This window comes from Mus caroli, unplaced genomic scaffold, assembly GCF_978045245.1.
Source record: "Mus caroli unplaced genomic scaffold, Mus_caroli_1 scaffold_10, whole genome shotgun sequence".
NCBI lineage: Eukaryota > Metazoa > Chordata > Mammalia > Rodentia > Muridae > Mus > Mus caroli.
The window spans coordinates 110,452,478-110,467,692 of record NW_028227265.1 but is presented as its reverse complement, the minus strand read 5'-3'; the positions used below and the strand labels follow the sequence as shown (position 1 = coordinate 110,467,692).

The window sequence follows — 15,215 nt, the reverse complement described above, 5'->3', positions numbered from 1 at the left end:
GAAAGCAGGGACCGAGACACTTGAACACTCAACATCCATAGACACTTGAACACTCAACATCTGTAGACACTTCAATGCTCAATATCTGTAGACACTTCAACACTCAATATCCATGCAACACTATTCACAATGGGCAATGTGGACAGCTACATGGGCCCTGACTAGTGAATGGATAATTGAACTACAGTTTATCCTCATGGTGGATTACTCCTGGTCCTTTAAAAAGAAGGGAACTAGTGCACACACACTACAGCATGCATGAATTCTGAGGACATTATGCTACATTTAAAAAGTTGTGTCACATGAGGACAAACATGTTTCTACAATCCAAGTGCACCAGAGTTGCCACACTCAAGAGCAGAGAGAATAGTGAAGCTAGTGTACAGTGGAAGCCAAAGGCCCTGGAGAAGGTTCCCCCTGGCATGGTTAATCTGCACCCTTACAGTGTATGAAATAATAAATTTTATTTTATATGTATTCCACCCCAACTTTTAAGATATAAGTAAGACCAAAGCGCCTGATCCCGTCACTGTCAAGTCAGCAGAGTGTCACACCACACTCACCTGTTGACAAGCCAGTCTGCTTGATGTGGACACAATACATGTTTACAGTTCACACATGATCCATGTGTAGACATCATTTTCAAGTTACTACAATTTAGAGGACTAGCTGGAGGTTTTCCAAGAACTGGCTGTGAGCTTATAGTAATTCTATTATCCTTGCTGGTCACTGTGTACTCTTATAGTTCAATGAAAGAAAGTAATTTCCTGGCCCTCTTTACTATAAAATAGCTCTGTCAGGTAACCCTCATTGGAGCACCCAATTCAGGATAGAAAAGTAACTCGTAGCCGGGCGTGGTGGCGTACGCCTTTAATCCCAGCACTCGGGAGGCAGAGGCAGGCAGATTTCTGAGTTCGAGGCCAGCCTGGTCTACAAAGTGAGCTCCAGGACAGCCAGAGCTATAAAGAGAAACCCTGTCTCGAAAAACAAAACAAAACAAAAAAAAAAAAAAGAAAAGTAACTCGTACTGTGAAAGCAAAGTACCAAGAAGGTAAGCAGATGGAAGAGAGGAGGCCAGGAAGGCTCTACGGAAGACCCAGCCTGGCAGAGATAAAAGGATGTAATATTAAGGCATTATGCAAGCCCAGCAGAGCATAGAACACTCCTGGCAAGAGGATGCATAGGGACTTGGTGCCCTTGGGAAGACAGAACCCAGAGACCAAAGCTTTAGAGTAGGCTCACAGCTTTTCAGCCTGAATGCTTTGCTCACAATCTGATGGGTTCCTTCCAGTCAACTGGCTCTTTGCCTGGGGGTGGCACACACCAATACTAGATATCCAGTGAGCCCAGAGAAAAATATTACTAAAGCAATGGGAGGGTCACTCACAACTGCTCGTTTCTAACTAAAAGCAATAATGGGACTTTATATAGCTTTCTGGTTCTGTGGGAAAGAAAATTCAACAAAAATATATGGTGCAATCAGACTCTCTGCCACCCTCCACGAACTGACTCTCCATGTGAGGGTTAAAAAGTGTCTCACAGCTTACATAAACCCATACAAGCACACAGTAGGGCTGCTGATGCCTCCTTCAAAGCCAGAAGGAGGTGGGGCACAGGGTTCAAAGTGAGCAGACACATTGATAAGGCCTCCAAATGCCCCAGCCAGTCCTGTAGTGACTCTGTGTTGTTTGAGGATTGTAGCATAGATCCTGGTTGTCAGACGGAGACAACATCTACCACACCTAGGGATTTACAATCTACTTCAAGTGCTGTGTGACTCACTGGCCACCATCCCTAAATCTGCAATAACTCCTGCAGCCTGTTCAATCTTCCTCGACCACATGCTACCCATGTGGGCCTTAAATCTGGAAATGTCACTTTCTCTGTCTCTATAACTCAACTACTCTGTAAGCATAGAGAGCTCCATCACAGATCACAGCAGCTGGTAACCCTCCCCAGTGTAGGGGAGAATCCATCCATCACTTCATATCCTCGTTGGAAGCCATTACCTCCTCCACCCTGTCTAAAGATCCTAAAGGTGAGCTGTTGAAGCCCACTGAGATTCAGAGGAGCTATTCACCCAATGTGACCAGTGCAGGAAAGATCTCCCAAACTGAAAGAACACACCCACCCTGAGGTCAAAGAACATTAGCTTTGTTTTCCCTGTAATGACAGCAAGAAATCCCTTGAGTGGCTGGGATTCCTCTCCATCTGGAGTGGTCCATTCCCTGACAGTTGAGCTCTGCTATGTCTGCACGATACATTAATGTCACTCTCCAGCAAGAAAACAGGGTCCTTTCCTGCAGAACAGTTTGGCTGCATCCCTCCAGCTCACTTCTCATTTGTGGGGGATGGATTCCAAGTCTTTTATTTAAAGTGGCATCTTCTGCATTCCTTGATATATGACTCAGCATTGCTTGAAAGCAAGGAACAAATGCCTGCCATGCCTAAGTCTGCATTCTACAAAATTCTGGTGGACATCTATGGACTGGACGTCACCCTGTTGGGGATGCAGAGGCAACCTTGGTGGAAGAAAAAGCAATATTGTGGATGAATGAGAGAGCTTGAGGCAGCACCGGCTCCCAAGACTCCTTGAAGGGTCCTGATCTACTGTATCTGATCTGACATGGCTCCCAGCACACAGGTGAAACAACACAAAGGACCAGAGGTGGTGGCTGCTTCCCCTGTCTTTATGGAAACCTTCCTGGGGGAATGAATCCCTCCCCTACAGGTTCATGGTCAGGCAAGGCAGATTCAGCTAAACAATACAGGTTGCACCCCAATTTGACATTTAACATACCCTAATTAGCCAAAACATATACATATATATGTGTGTGTATGTGTGTGTGTACATATATATACATATATGTATGTATGTGTATATGTTTATGTAATAAACAATAAAGATCTGCATTCTAATGCTGATGCTGGTCTCTAGGTCTGAACCCTGGTTCCTGGTCCCTGTTCCCACATTACCCACAGATGCAGGTTTCCCTAGACCCTCTGCTGTTATTTAAACTATTGGGCTTGTTTGGGTTCTCCTCCTCTTACTTGTGTCTAATAAGAAAGCCACTGCTTGGAAGGTTGGAGCTTGGGCGCTAAACACTATTTCCCTTGTTCTCTTCTCACTCCCAGGAGGAAGCTTTGAGCATTGTCGCCATCAGTGAGCACAGTGCAGAGAAAGCTGCTGACACCCTCTAGCATTTCCTTTTCTTTCCCCTGTACCCAGACCCTCCTCACTGCCCCAAAGCCCACCCAGCCAAAGCTTGGTACTGCGAACAGAGTCATGGCCCCGCAGTTCACCGAGAGCACCAACATCCAGTCCAGGATTCTGCAGCCACCCATGATACTGTGTTCTCATACTCACTTGTGATACCAGCTGACCTTCATTTCCTCTGTGAAGTACTTCATGAAGCACTGAAGCCGGATGCCCTCTGGAGTGCAGAGAACCTTCAGGGGTGATGCAGAGGCTCCTGCAGATAACAAGACGCTATCTCAGATCTCAGAGAAGTGGGACAGGCCCCTGGCCTGATGGTAAGGTGCATCCATCCATGGCATCAATACACCAATGCATCCCTCCTCAAGATGGTGGTCATCCCCATCAGAGCCATGCATGCTCCCACCTCATTTCTGTGTCACATGGTTTCATTAGACACATACTTGCCCTGCCAGGGTACTTTAAATGGCCCTTTGCTTAAGGCCAAAGAAACGAAATTTTTTACAAAAAATCTACCCCTGGTCCTTAGCAGTTTGGTTTGAACAGAAAAATCAAAATAGTCTTGGTGACAATGACTGAAAGCTTCTAGATAAATTGACCCAAATCTGAAGAGGTGGGAGGAGTCACAAAGTAGGGAGGAGTCAGAGTCAGCAGAAGCTGGAGGACGTGGCTGGAATCCTCTGTTCTCAAGACATCTGTACCCCACTCCTCTCCTCCTGCAGTATCACAGAGATGCCAGGGTGAGGGGTGTCTAATCACACAGAGACTTCTGTGCTTGCTTTCCATCACCACCTCAGTCCCCATAAAAGATCCTTGTGTCTGCTTTGTGTGAGGAGTGAGCCGAGAGTTTCAGAAGAACCATTTGAGGGCAGTCTGCTGTACCATCAGCTCTCTACATGTGACCAGCTGTCATCCCCAGATGGCTAGCCCTCATGGCCAGCACATTATGAGCTAGGTGATACAAAGCAACTCCCTGGAGTGTAAGAGCAAAGCCACTCTTCAAATGGCTTGCTTCACCTCCCAAGTAGTATGTATACCCATGAGGTCAGTATATGACTCACCGAAAGCCAAACATAACCCAGCCTGTTCACCAGACAAAAGCAAAATGTCTACCTTGCAAGGCCATTTGCCAAAGCACTAGAAACAAGCGTACAGGGGTTTTCGTGGAGAGTCTAGGGAAGCACAGCCTCTGCAATTGAGGAGACGAGGATGTGGGTTCTGGTAAGTCTTGACTCGGATGGGTGGGCATCCACTGGCCTGTGCATGCTTTGGTTACTTGATCAGAAAATGTAACTCGGGTATTCTCTGGTTGATGTGCCTAACCCACTGACATTATAACAACGTTCACATCCACAGAATTCACACAGGAAAGCCTCACAGTGGGCTTACGGAAAGGAAAATCCCAAAATGCCTCACAGGGTCACAAGTGAGTTTATGAGTTTGCATTGAGCCACATTCATGGCCATCCTTGACTTTGAGCAGTCATATGCAGCCAGCGGGTCACAGCCTGGGCATCCTTACAGGTCTAGAGCGTCTAGAGTAATAGCATTGCTAGTTGTTAACATGGAAGCTACTGTTGGTTCATTTATAAGCACTGTCTTTCCTTTCCCAGTTTCTACACAGGGCGAATGGCTCAATGCACAGACTATGAGGTTGGAGTGTTAAATATCTACTATTCCTATTTAGTGTTTGAATAAAAACTAATAGCAATTTTGGACCAAAAAAAAAAAATATTGCCCAAGTTGAGCAAGGGCAAATCTATAGTGGCCAAAGGCTCTGAAGGAGCATCATGGAGTGGGCAGGTAACCAGTCAGTCCCTGTCACCTGCATGGGACACACTCTGGCCATTAACATCTCCTGAGAAATGAGTGCCCACCCCAGGAGACAGAGATGCTTCAGCCAGCAAGACATGAAACCCCAGGGGCTTTTACTCACCACACACACGACTCATGGCTAAGATCATGTCCTCGTACACTGGAAGGGAGGAGGGAAATGTAGCATCATGAGGGATGACTTTAACAGAAAGCAGCACTTTCTGTGTCTAATTAAATTGACACAGGAAACGGTGATATTCATTTGAAAAATGAAACATTAAAATGGTAATATTTGTCCATAAAAGGCTTATGCGCACCATAAATCCTTCTAACCTATTCGCTTTTTAAACGTGGGACAGAACATTTTTGTTCAACATAAATCCAACTGTACATTGAATGGAATAACTTTGTAAGAGCTTCAATCATCTTAACTACATCCATAAGGAACCAAACCTGGCCCCTGATGAGGGCGGGAAATGACATTTCATCTAAGCCCAGAATGATATTGTGCATTTCTCTAACGCTCTTAATGCAGACAAAGTACAACCTGTTTTTCTTATACAATGTCACTACAGAGCCAAAATGCACACAGCTCAGAGTGTGTGGAAGCACTTGGTATAGCACCTGCCATTCATGGACAGGATGGAGTTCTGCCATCTCAGAGGGTACAACTAGAGCTCCCCACAGCCCTTATCACACAGGCAGAACGGAGGCCTGCTCAGCAGGCACGCACACAGCTAAGGGTACCCATGAGCCTCCTCCACAGTGCCCCTCCTTCCGTGGACAGAATGGACTTTACTGTAAGACCAAGAGGTGCCGCTTTACCTTTGCCACCTACTTCCAGGACAGATACATCCTGACCTCTGTCATCTTTCAAGGTTGCTTTGTATTCACCATGGTCCTTCTTAGACATCTAGGAATAAAACACATCCCACATTTATGCAGAATCAATACCACGATACAAGATGTTGCATTTGGACACTTTCCTCGCAGAACATGGGAAATCGGTGTGTGAACCAGAAAGCACTGCCAGGTTTCTGAGTTATAGCAAGTGCTGTTCTGTTTCCACAGTGGCAGCAGAGTACCTTGGGTATAAGCAGCTCACAGATCCCCTTCTCCAGGTCTGGCAGTGTCTCTGTTTCGTAAAGAACATCATCCTTGAGCCATTTGAAGACAGTTTCCCTCTTGGTGTTTGCAACCTGCGGAACAGAAATCCTAAGTGAACCATGATGGCTCAGACGAAGAAAAGAAACACAAACCTTCAGGGTTAGTGAACCTCAGACCTGAAGAAAACACCAGCATTTACTCCTCAACAGGCTCAGCAGGGTGCTTACGGAAAGACCTGTCCCTTCTAATCACAGTAAAAGCATTTCTCAATTGTCATCTGAAAACAGTAAGCCCTCACAGCGCCACCAAGAGGATCCATGAAGTCAGTAGGTGTGAAAAATCTCCTGTTTAATAGGAAGTCTCACTAATGGGGCCAGAGCAAAGGGCTTTGATCTGTGGATCCAAAGCTCTGTGGGTCACTGAGAAACCACTCTTTGAAAGTGGGGTATTCCTGGGCATGAACTCGGAGGAAGGAGCCATGGCCAGGAGCTTCTCTATGTGGGAATTCCTCACAGCTGACCCTCTGGCTTTAGAAGCCAAGCTTTCCAGTGTTCTGATGTAACTCACTCGCATGTTGCCAAGATGCTGTCTCAAGAAGACATTCTGCTTTGTGTGACAGATGTTGGCTGTGAGATGGCATTGGAGTCCAGGAGGCTGAAGAATCTGCATCCCCATCTGTACAGACCCCACACAAGTAATGACAGCAGTGGAACAATGATGATGTTTGTATATGCTCGGCCCAGGGAGTGGCACTATTAGAATTCGTGCCCCTGTTGGAGTAGGTGTGGCCTTGTTGGAGTAGGTGTGTCACTGTGGGTGTGGGCTTTAAGACTCTCATTCTAGCTTCCTGGAAATCAATATTCTTCTAGCAGCCTTCATTTAAAGATGTAGAACTCTTAGTTCCTCCTGCACCATGCTTGCCTGGATGCTGCCATGCTCCCACCTTGATGATAATGGACTGAACCTTGGAACCTGTAAGCCAGCCCCAGTTAAAGGCTGACCTTAGAAGAGTTGCCTTGGGCATGGTGTCTGTTCAGCAGTAAAACCGTAACTAACGCAGATGTCATGGTACTGGCTCTATAGACCAGTAATGCCATGTGTCTGGAATTTCCACAGCAGCTATATGTGATATTGTCACCAGTGACACCAGAAGATAATCAAATACTCATACTGTAGGTACTTTGGCTTAAGTTAGTCCCTGGCTAGAAAGCCAGCTGAGTACAGAGAAGCCATTCACAGTGTCTAAGGCGCGGATGGAGACATGCACCAGCTACCTGGAAGGAGGCCTCCCCATCTCCAGCCCAGAACATGAATGAACACACATCACAGGGTAGCAGCTTCCTGGTCTTTCTGGGTCTCTCTGCTGTGGCAGCCTCTACCATCCTTCCCTGCCTCTAGGTGCACGCTGCTCATCAAGGTAGAAGCTGCTACTGTGTGTGTGGAATCAAAGCCTTTCCGATGCCCTTCAGTCTCTTCTCAAAGCAGCCTCAGCCCACCTGCACGTGGGTAGAGGGGGTCTCCCCCCATGCACAGCCACTGTGCATCTTCTCAGACCCTGTGATTCATCTCTGCCTATGATTCATCTCTGACACTCAAGTGTCTAATGTGTACATGAGTGAGCAAAAAGACTTAGAAACAAGCTAGTTCTTCAGACATCACATGCATACCACACCCATCCCCGAAGGACACTGTTCTCCCCACACATCTTATTATTACTATTATGATGATTACAGTTTCTGTTAAACACTTTTGTTTTTGAATGCTCTTCTGTAAAGATAAAAGTCTATCCTAGCATATAGTATTTCCTATACATTTTTATTACATAATCAATTAAGAAGTATCACCTGTCACGGTATCACAGAATGAAATAATACTCAGAAAGATGTTTTGTAGAATGTATCAAAAACCGAATGCATGAGATTGCAAAATACTCAAGGTTCAAGAATAATTACTTTTTTTTTCCCTGATATCTGTGTCTACTGGTCTATGCATCTCTGTGGCCAGGGCACTTGAAGTAGTTTCAAACATTTATGGGCAGTTACATAGCACTAGAGCCCCAAGAAGTAGACCTTACATTTTTGCTCCCTGTCCTTCAGCTATGGTCAGAACCATAGCAGCCATCACCCTCCTCATTCCTGGACCTAACATCTGACCACCTAATGATCTGAGCTTTATAATGTCGAGGCCTACAAATGCACAGTAGAAGCCCATATCTTTCCATGCATGGTAATCATAATGTTTTCCCAATGTAAGAATTTACTGCCTATGTAAACAGCCTGTGGTTCAGTACAGGGCTAGCCTCTTGCCTCCAAATGTCAACACTTCAGACTCTGCCATAACATCCAGCCCTTCTTACCTGCTGTCTCAGCCCTTTCTTGATAGAGTTCTATGGCTTCTCTTTTATTGTGCAAAATGCACATGACATTTTGTCTTCTGACTGTGGTTAAGGATGCCAGTCAGTTCTGGCTTCTCACCTCACACCCCGTACCCATTTCTCCTCCTGCCCAAGAAGCCCCACCTTGCTGAAATGGCCTGTTTATTTTCATCTATCCTAGTTGGGCTTTAAGTAATTTGTAAGTAGTTTAAGGACAAAAAACAAACAAACAAACAATTCACCACCATCATTTATCCTTGGAACTTTTATAGTGACTTTCTTAAAACACAACTTTGAAACAAGCTTTTTTAGCTACTGAATTGTTAACATGAAACTTAGGGACCTGCTCCCCAAATATGCCTTTTAGTCCCTGATGGTGTCAAGTGAAAAATTGCAGCAGGTGTACTTCCTCATGACACCTTCTCATGGAACTCAGGACTCACTGCTAATGTTCTAAGTCTATGCTGCAGTAAGCCCACCTCCTTGGATTCTCCTTTGGATGTCACAACACTTATGCTTTATGAAGAAGGAGGGCAAGCACTTACCATCTAAGCTCCGCAGGGTTCACGAGACCCTGAGGTCTCTGTCTACTCCTTCCTACACTAGATCAGCACTTCACTCTCAAAGCTGCTCACCAACCAGCCTCTCTGGGAGGAACAAGAAGAGCCTGCTACGTCTCTTACCTTACAGACAAGCCGAACTTCACACTCTTCAGTGACATCCCAGTGCAGATATTCAGCAAAATGAGGGCCTGTGAGAAAGGGAGAGGTTCTAAAATAAGAATTTACATTACAGATAAATAGATGTTATATACACATATGCACATATATTTAAATATATCTCTATGTTAAAATTTAATATATAAACATAGTTGACTGGGAGAACCTGCTAAAACCTATAAAGCTAAGATACTTCTCATAGTCCTGAAGTTGGCCTGCCTTCCAGCTGAGTCTCTCTATCTCTTGAGTCTCCTCTTCCTAATGGGAATACACAGCTCCCCTCCTTGCACACACATGGACTCTATTACTCTTTAGATATTTATACTATCCAGCTCACCACATTCTCTTTCCCGGGCCACACGTCTGACTGAGCACTGAGCAGAGTAGTCATAAAATCTTTGAAGTAAGGGGATTAGTGAAGACAAGATGTAGACAGAGCAGTGTGACCTCGCACCTTTGTAAATGTTGTTATTTCCCGTCAGAGATGGAGTCATGTATAGTCTTCAAAAGTATCAATCATTTCCATCTAAATAAGCATGGAGCAAGCCAGAGCCTAATAAAGCTATTTCCTCATTCAACACGAAAATATAAAGCAGTTTTGAGACTTAGGTACTGATTTTTTTTCACATTAATACATTTTATAAGGCTAGAATTCAATTGGTGTCTTCTTTAAAAGCCTGTGAAAGTGCCCAGTCAGAGGTACCTGGGAGGCACAGGAGAGAGGGAAGGGAGGACAAAAGTGATATGATTCTATTTCAATTCAAAATATATATATTTTTAAACCTGTAGAGAAAGCAAGACAGAATAAGGAGTAGTCTGGACACTGTGATGGAGATGGTCAGAAAAGTCCATCTGACTTGTCAAACTCTAGGCTGAAGTAGGCAGAGAATTTGGCTAACCTGAGCTCCTACAGATTCTGTGTGAGAATATTAACATGGGGAAGGCAGAGAGATGTAGAAAGAAGGGTATTGGGAAGTATTGTCAACCTGCAGGGAACAGGGGCTAGTCACTGGTTACTGTAGAGACTGGTTAGACAGATCCTCATCAGGGAATGATCATTCTCAGAAACAGGAAATACAAAAATCAAGGGATATCCAAGGTCAGCTAAGATTAGAAGCAAGAAAGGATATGGGCAAGATATACCTAAAGATATGCCTAAAGACAGAGACATCTCCTAATTTTCACAGCAAAAAAAAGAAAAAAGAAAAAAAAAAGAAATGATGACTTGATGTTTGATCATTCTAAGTATGTTCAGAGTCAACTGTGGGATGCAGAGCCTGCTCAAGATACACTACAAAGTCTGCACCCCATGCTGCTGTGTGTGTAAGCCACCACTTACCTTGTTTCCGTAGAAATTCCTTCCTTTGAAATTCAGCCTCTTCTAGGACAGCCTTGAATGCTATTCAAGAAAGAGAGAGAGAGAGAGAGAGAGAGAGAGAGAGAGAGAGAGAGAGAGAGAGAGATGAAATACATCTGCCTCTCTCCATTCAAAGGCGTTCCCTTTCAGTTCTGCTCCGTGGGCATTTGAGAACGTTCACAGTGGCATACCATCTCCAATGAGCACCAGTGATGACTGATTCTTGGCTTTCCCATCTTGAATCTGCACAGTGTAGGTCCCTTCGTTTTCAATAGTGAACCGATCCATGACCATCTCAATCATGCCTGTCGATCTGTCACATTTAATTCTGTGCGTCTGGAACCCGTAAAAGACAGAGACTGACATGATGAAACTCTGTGTCCATACTGCAGTTGCAACGCATGGTGACTGGAATGAGGATGGCCCCCAGTAACCTCATTTGTTTGGATGCTTAGTTACTAGGGAGTGAAACTGTTTGAGAAGGATTAGGAGGAGGTGTGGCCTTGTTGGAGGAAGTATTTCAAACACCCATACAAGATTTGTTCTCTCTCTGTCTCTTTCCATCTCTCTCCCCCTCCCCTCTCCCCTCTCCCCCTCTCCCTTCCTTCCCCTCCCCCTCTCCCTCTCCCTCTCCTCCCTCCTCCCTCCTCCCTCCTCCCTCCTCCCTCCTCCCTTCTCCTCTCTCTTCCCCTACTTTCTCTCTCTGCCTCTTGCCTGTGGTTCAGGATATAAAGATCTCAGCTACTGCTCCAATGTCATGCCTATCTGTTTCCTGCCTTGATGATCAAGGACTAACCCTCTAAAACTGCAAACAAGCCCCCAAGTCAATCATTTCTTTTAGAAGAGTAGCCTTGGTCATGGTGCCTTTTCACAGCAACAAAAGACGAAAAGACATACCAGATATTCCATCTGAAGGACTCAGAAAGAAAGGTTATCAACTAGTCCTCTGGGTGAACCAAGGACCAAAACCACACTACTGTCCACTGAGAAGGGAAAAGGGACGGGCAATTTCCCAATGCATAACTATGAACTTCAGTCTTGAAAGCTGTAAACAGCTGTACATGTTAAAACCTGTCCCACTCTATCCAGGCTTTAAACATACAAAAAAAATTAACTCACTAAGAAATCCAATTTTTTTTTTCAAATATGTCAATCATATATTCTGTACTTGTATAACATCACTGAGTTTTTTCAGAGGGAATTAGAAGAGGAGACAGATAGATCTATGTTCTTGAAAAAAGCCCCAAATGAATGGCCACAAGTCTGCAGGTTACTTTTGAGACAGAACCTTCAGGAACAGGAATTATGAGAAAACACTGTGTCTTCATCCTGAAATGAGCCACCACCACATCAGAATAGAAGAACAAGAGCCCAGTGAGTGGCCCCTGCCCTGATCTGTTGAGTTTCAAATGATGACATTTGAATCTAAAAAGCAACTTTCAAGTTGTTCAACAAATGGTCAGTATCCATGACAACACCATCAGTTTACTTCAAATTCCTAGAACTGTAGGAACCACTCTAACTAGTTAAGAAATCACAGGTATGACTCTCACCAACCAGAAGCTTAAAGACACAGCAGGCTCTTCAGCTTCCTCTGTCCCACAGTGTCTGAAAAGACTTTAGAAACTAATTAGGCATCTTGATGTAGCAAGATGGAGTTCTGTGATTTTTATGAGCCCCATAAATACAGGGTTTTATATGAGTTTCACAAAACAGCATCAGTCTTCCAATGTGAAAGTCACCTGTGGGTCTCTAATTAAAGAAGTAAAATGACTCGCTCCTACTCCACAAGATTGGCTCTGGAGTGGGAATGTTGCTCTCTGTCAAAGGTAGGAAATGTTAATCAAAAGATGCTTAGCAAATAATGTGTAATTATTCCATATTCCACTTCTTTTCCTAGCATGATCTCTGCTCAGAAAAAAATTTCTCCAATTACCTCAATCAAGCAATACTGCCCCACACACAGCATTCACTTACTTGGATTTTTGTAGCCCACCAAATCAACCTGCACTATACATTTTCTAAAAGCACACCATGACTCCCATGGGACAGACTGACTGGATCATGTAATCTTAAACACCAGGACATTCCAAGATTTCTGTTTGATAGACTTCATCGAGCCCTGTTTTGCCAATACCACAGACATAAAAACCAGGCTGACAGAACATATTAAAACTCAAGAAAGAGAGTGGGCTATCCACAAACATGGGCAGGCATTCGTTCCCTGCTCCCAGTTGATCTATGTGTGGTAAACAACTGAATGGGGGAGTTTAGAACTGGTTAACTAAGTGCCAAGGACACTACACTGGGCATTTAGAGAAAAGAGATATATACACCAATAGATGACTCACCTAACCCCACCCCTGAATAAAAGAAACCCCATAAAAATAGATTCGTCTATGAATGGTTTCCCCAGTATGCCATAATTACTCAATGTAAATACATCTAAACATAGGTAATAACTTCTCAAATGTTCCACAGCCAAATATGAGGATTATAGTGATTTTGAGATTCATTTTATACAATCAACAACATAGGGAGATAGCCCATTCAGCAAAGTACATCATAATCATGAGGAACTAAGTTCGGATCCCAGAACCCATGCAAAAAGCTCAATGTGGTGGGCAGCACATACCCAGAGATAGCAAAATTGGAGGCAGAGACAGGTAGATCTCTAGAAGCCTGCAGACCAGCTAGGCTGACCTATTTGATAAAATTTCAGCATAATGAGAGATCCTGGCTCAACAAAGAATTTAAAGATGCCTGGAGGAAACTACCAGAGATTTTCCTCTGGTCCCACATGTGCCATGCAAACACACACCTCAACTACTTACACAAGTAAATGCACACATACACACACACAAAGTAGAACAAGGGCGAAGTGCATTTATCTTAGCATAATAAGCATTTGTGAGAACCCCAATCCTTTCTCTGTCCAGTTCAGATCCAGGACACCAAGGCAACAGCCCAGGAGGACCAAGATGCCCTTGAGATTCCTTTTCCTCCTGTGTCCCCCATGGGAGCTGTCAGAGGAAGAAATATATGGGATCATTTCCCAGGATAGAGAAAACTGACAAGCCTTCAGAACTATAATCAGGAAGAAAGACACTAATTCATCAAGACATACCCTTTAATCCTGAACCTTTTCCTAAACTCATGCTCCGAGTCTCTAAAATATACTCATTTTTCATCTTAACATATTTGGATTTTAAAGTCTACTTAAGTCATACTTAATCTCTGAACACTATGAGAACCACAATCTTGAGCCATCTGGTCAACCTTCTGAACACCACCACCCCTCCTCTGGAACTCAGAAAAGGCGAGAATGAGCACATACATTGACTGAGAGAACCTTCTAAGAAAGCCCAGTTTCTTCTAAAGCTTTAGCTCACTCCCAGTCCAGCAGACGCAGGCCCCTGTGAGCCACAGCTCACATCCAGGAACTTACCTCACTGTCAGAAACCTCTCTGTCATTAATGATGAACCGGAAGCTGGCATCAGGGGAAAGGTGCTCTGCCTGCAGCCAGAATCGGACCTGGCCCTTATCGAAAATCTCATAAGCTAATTCTGACTTCAGTGGGATTGCTAGAGGAGGGAGAGAAATCATAAGACAGAGGTGAGTAGATCCTCCTCAGGCAGTCAGCTCCAGATTGTGAGAAAACACCAAGCCCAGGTCCTAAACATTTAAAGAAGCTGTGGAGTATTGTCCGGGACCATGGCAACAAGACATGAGAATCATGCGTAAAGCCTCCAGTTTGATGAGTTCCTTACAGCTCTCTGGTCATGCTCAAAGGTTGAGGAGTGACCCTGGGAGATGACCTTTGCTAGGCAGCCAGCTTGGATTAGGAACAGATAGGTAAGTTTCTATATCATAAGCTGATACTTCCACTAAGTGGGTCACTCTAAGCCTAGTGAAGGTCCCCCTCCTCCTGCAAATTCACGTATGAGGCAGGGGGATTACTTACTGGGGTTCTTTATCTCATTGCTCAGCGCCATCAAACGCTCAAGTTCTAAAATTAAGAAAATAAATGTTATCAGTTTTGACCTGTGCATCCGTAAGTCTGTAAGCGGGGTTTTAATCACCAAGACTTGCTTTGAGGACATAAAAATGAAGGATAGATAAGGGGCTTAATATTTAACACACTAGCAGTCTGCTCCAGCCACAGTCCTCCCCCATGGAACCCACTTGTTAAAAGGAGAGTTGAGGCTGACAGGGAAGTGTGGGAGAGAGTGAAGCAGACATTCCAGAAATTGAGAATTCTCTGCAGAGAGTGGGTCAAAGGATATCCCCAGGAATCACCTCTCACTAACACAGGAAGTGCTCCCTGTAGCACTGGTTCTGCTCCTGGGAACATTCTGGGGCTAGTGGGTTTCTTTCCCCTGCCAAGATTTTCTTCTTCTGCCTTATTCAATAAGGTAAAGTTCCCTGATTCAAGCAAACCCTCATTGTGGCAAATTACAACAGGGCAGAGGCAGAATGCCTCCTGAGGAAATCCTGGGCAGATCCAGAAAAGCTGAAGTTCCAAGATGTCTCTCTGCTTCCTCCCCTTCTTTGTCTCTTCTCCTCCTCCTCCTTGTCTCTCAGGAAGTCAGAATTCATAAATGTGATGGGTCTATGGGAGCATTC

The 15,215-nt window shown here is 44.5% G+C and overlaps 1 protein-coding gene across 5 annotated transcripts in view; it reads right to left on the bottom strand.

The window, feature by feature from the left end:
* The window catches only part of Myom2 (myomesin 2), a 77,579-nt gene that overhangs the window by 4,915 nt on the left and 57,449 nt on the right, over positions 1-15,215 (bottom strand). For all 5 annotated transcript variants that reach the window (XM_085844136.1, XM_085844139.1, XM_085844140.1 and 2 more), the window contains 9 exons: positions 14,554-14,598; positions 14,037-14,173; positions 10,780-10,924; positions 10,571-10,630; positions 9,196-9,263; positions 6,117-6,230; positions 5,857-5,944; positions 5,153-5,191; positions 3,368-3,473 (listed from right to left, as the gene is read on the bottom strand). In XM_085844136.1, the coding sequence (XP_085700262.1) occupies positions 3,368-3,473; positions 5,153-5,191; positions 5,857-5,944; positions 6,117-6,230; positions 9,196-9,263; positions 10,571-10,630; positions 10,780-10,924; positions 14,037-14,173; positions 14,554-14,598 (802 nt within the window). The remainder of the gene's footprint in view (positions 1-3,367; positions 3,474-5,152; positions 5,192-5,856; positions 5,945-6,116; positions 6,231-9,195; positions 9,264-10,570; positions 10,631-10,779; positions 10,925-14,036; positions 14,174-14,553; positions 14,599-15,215) is intronic.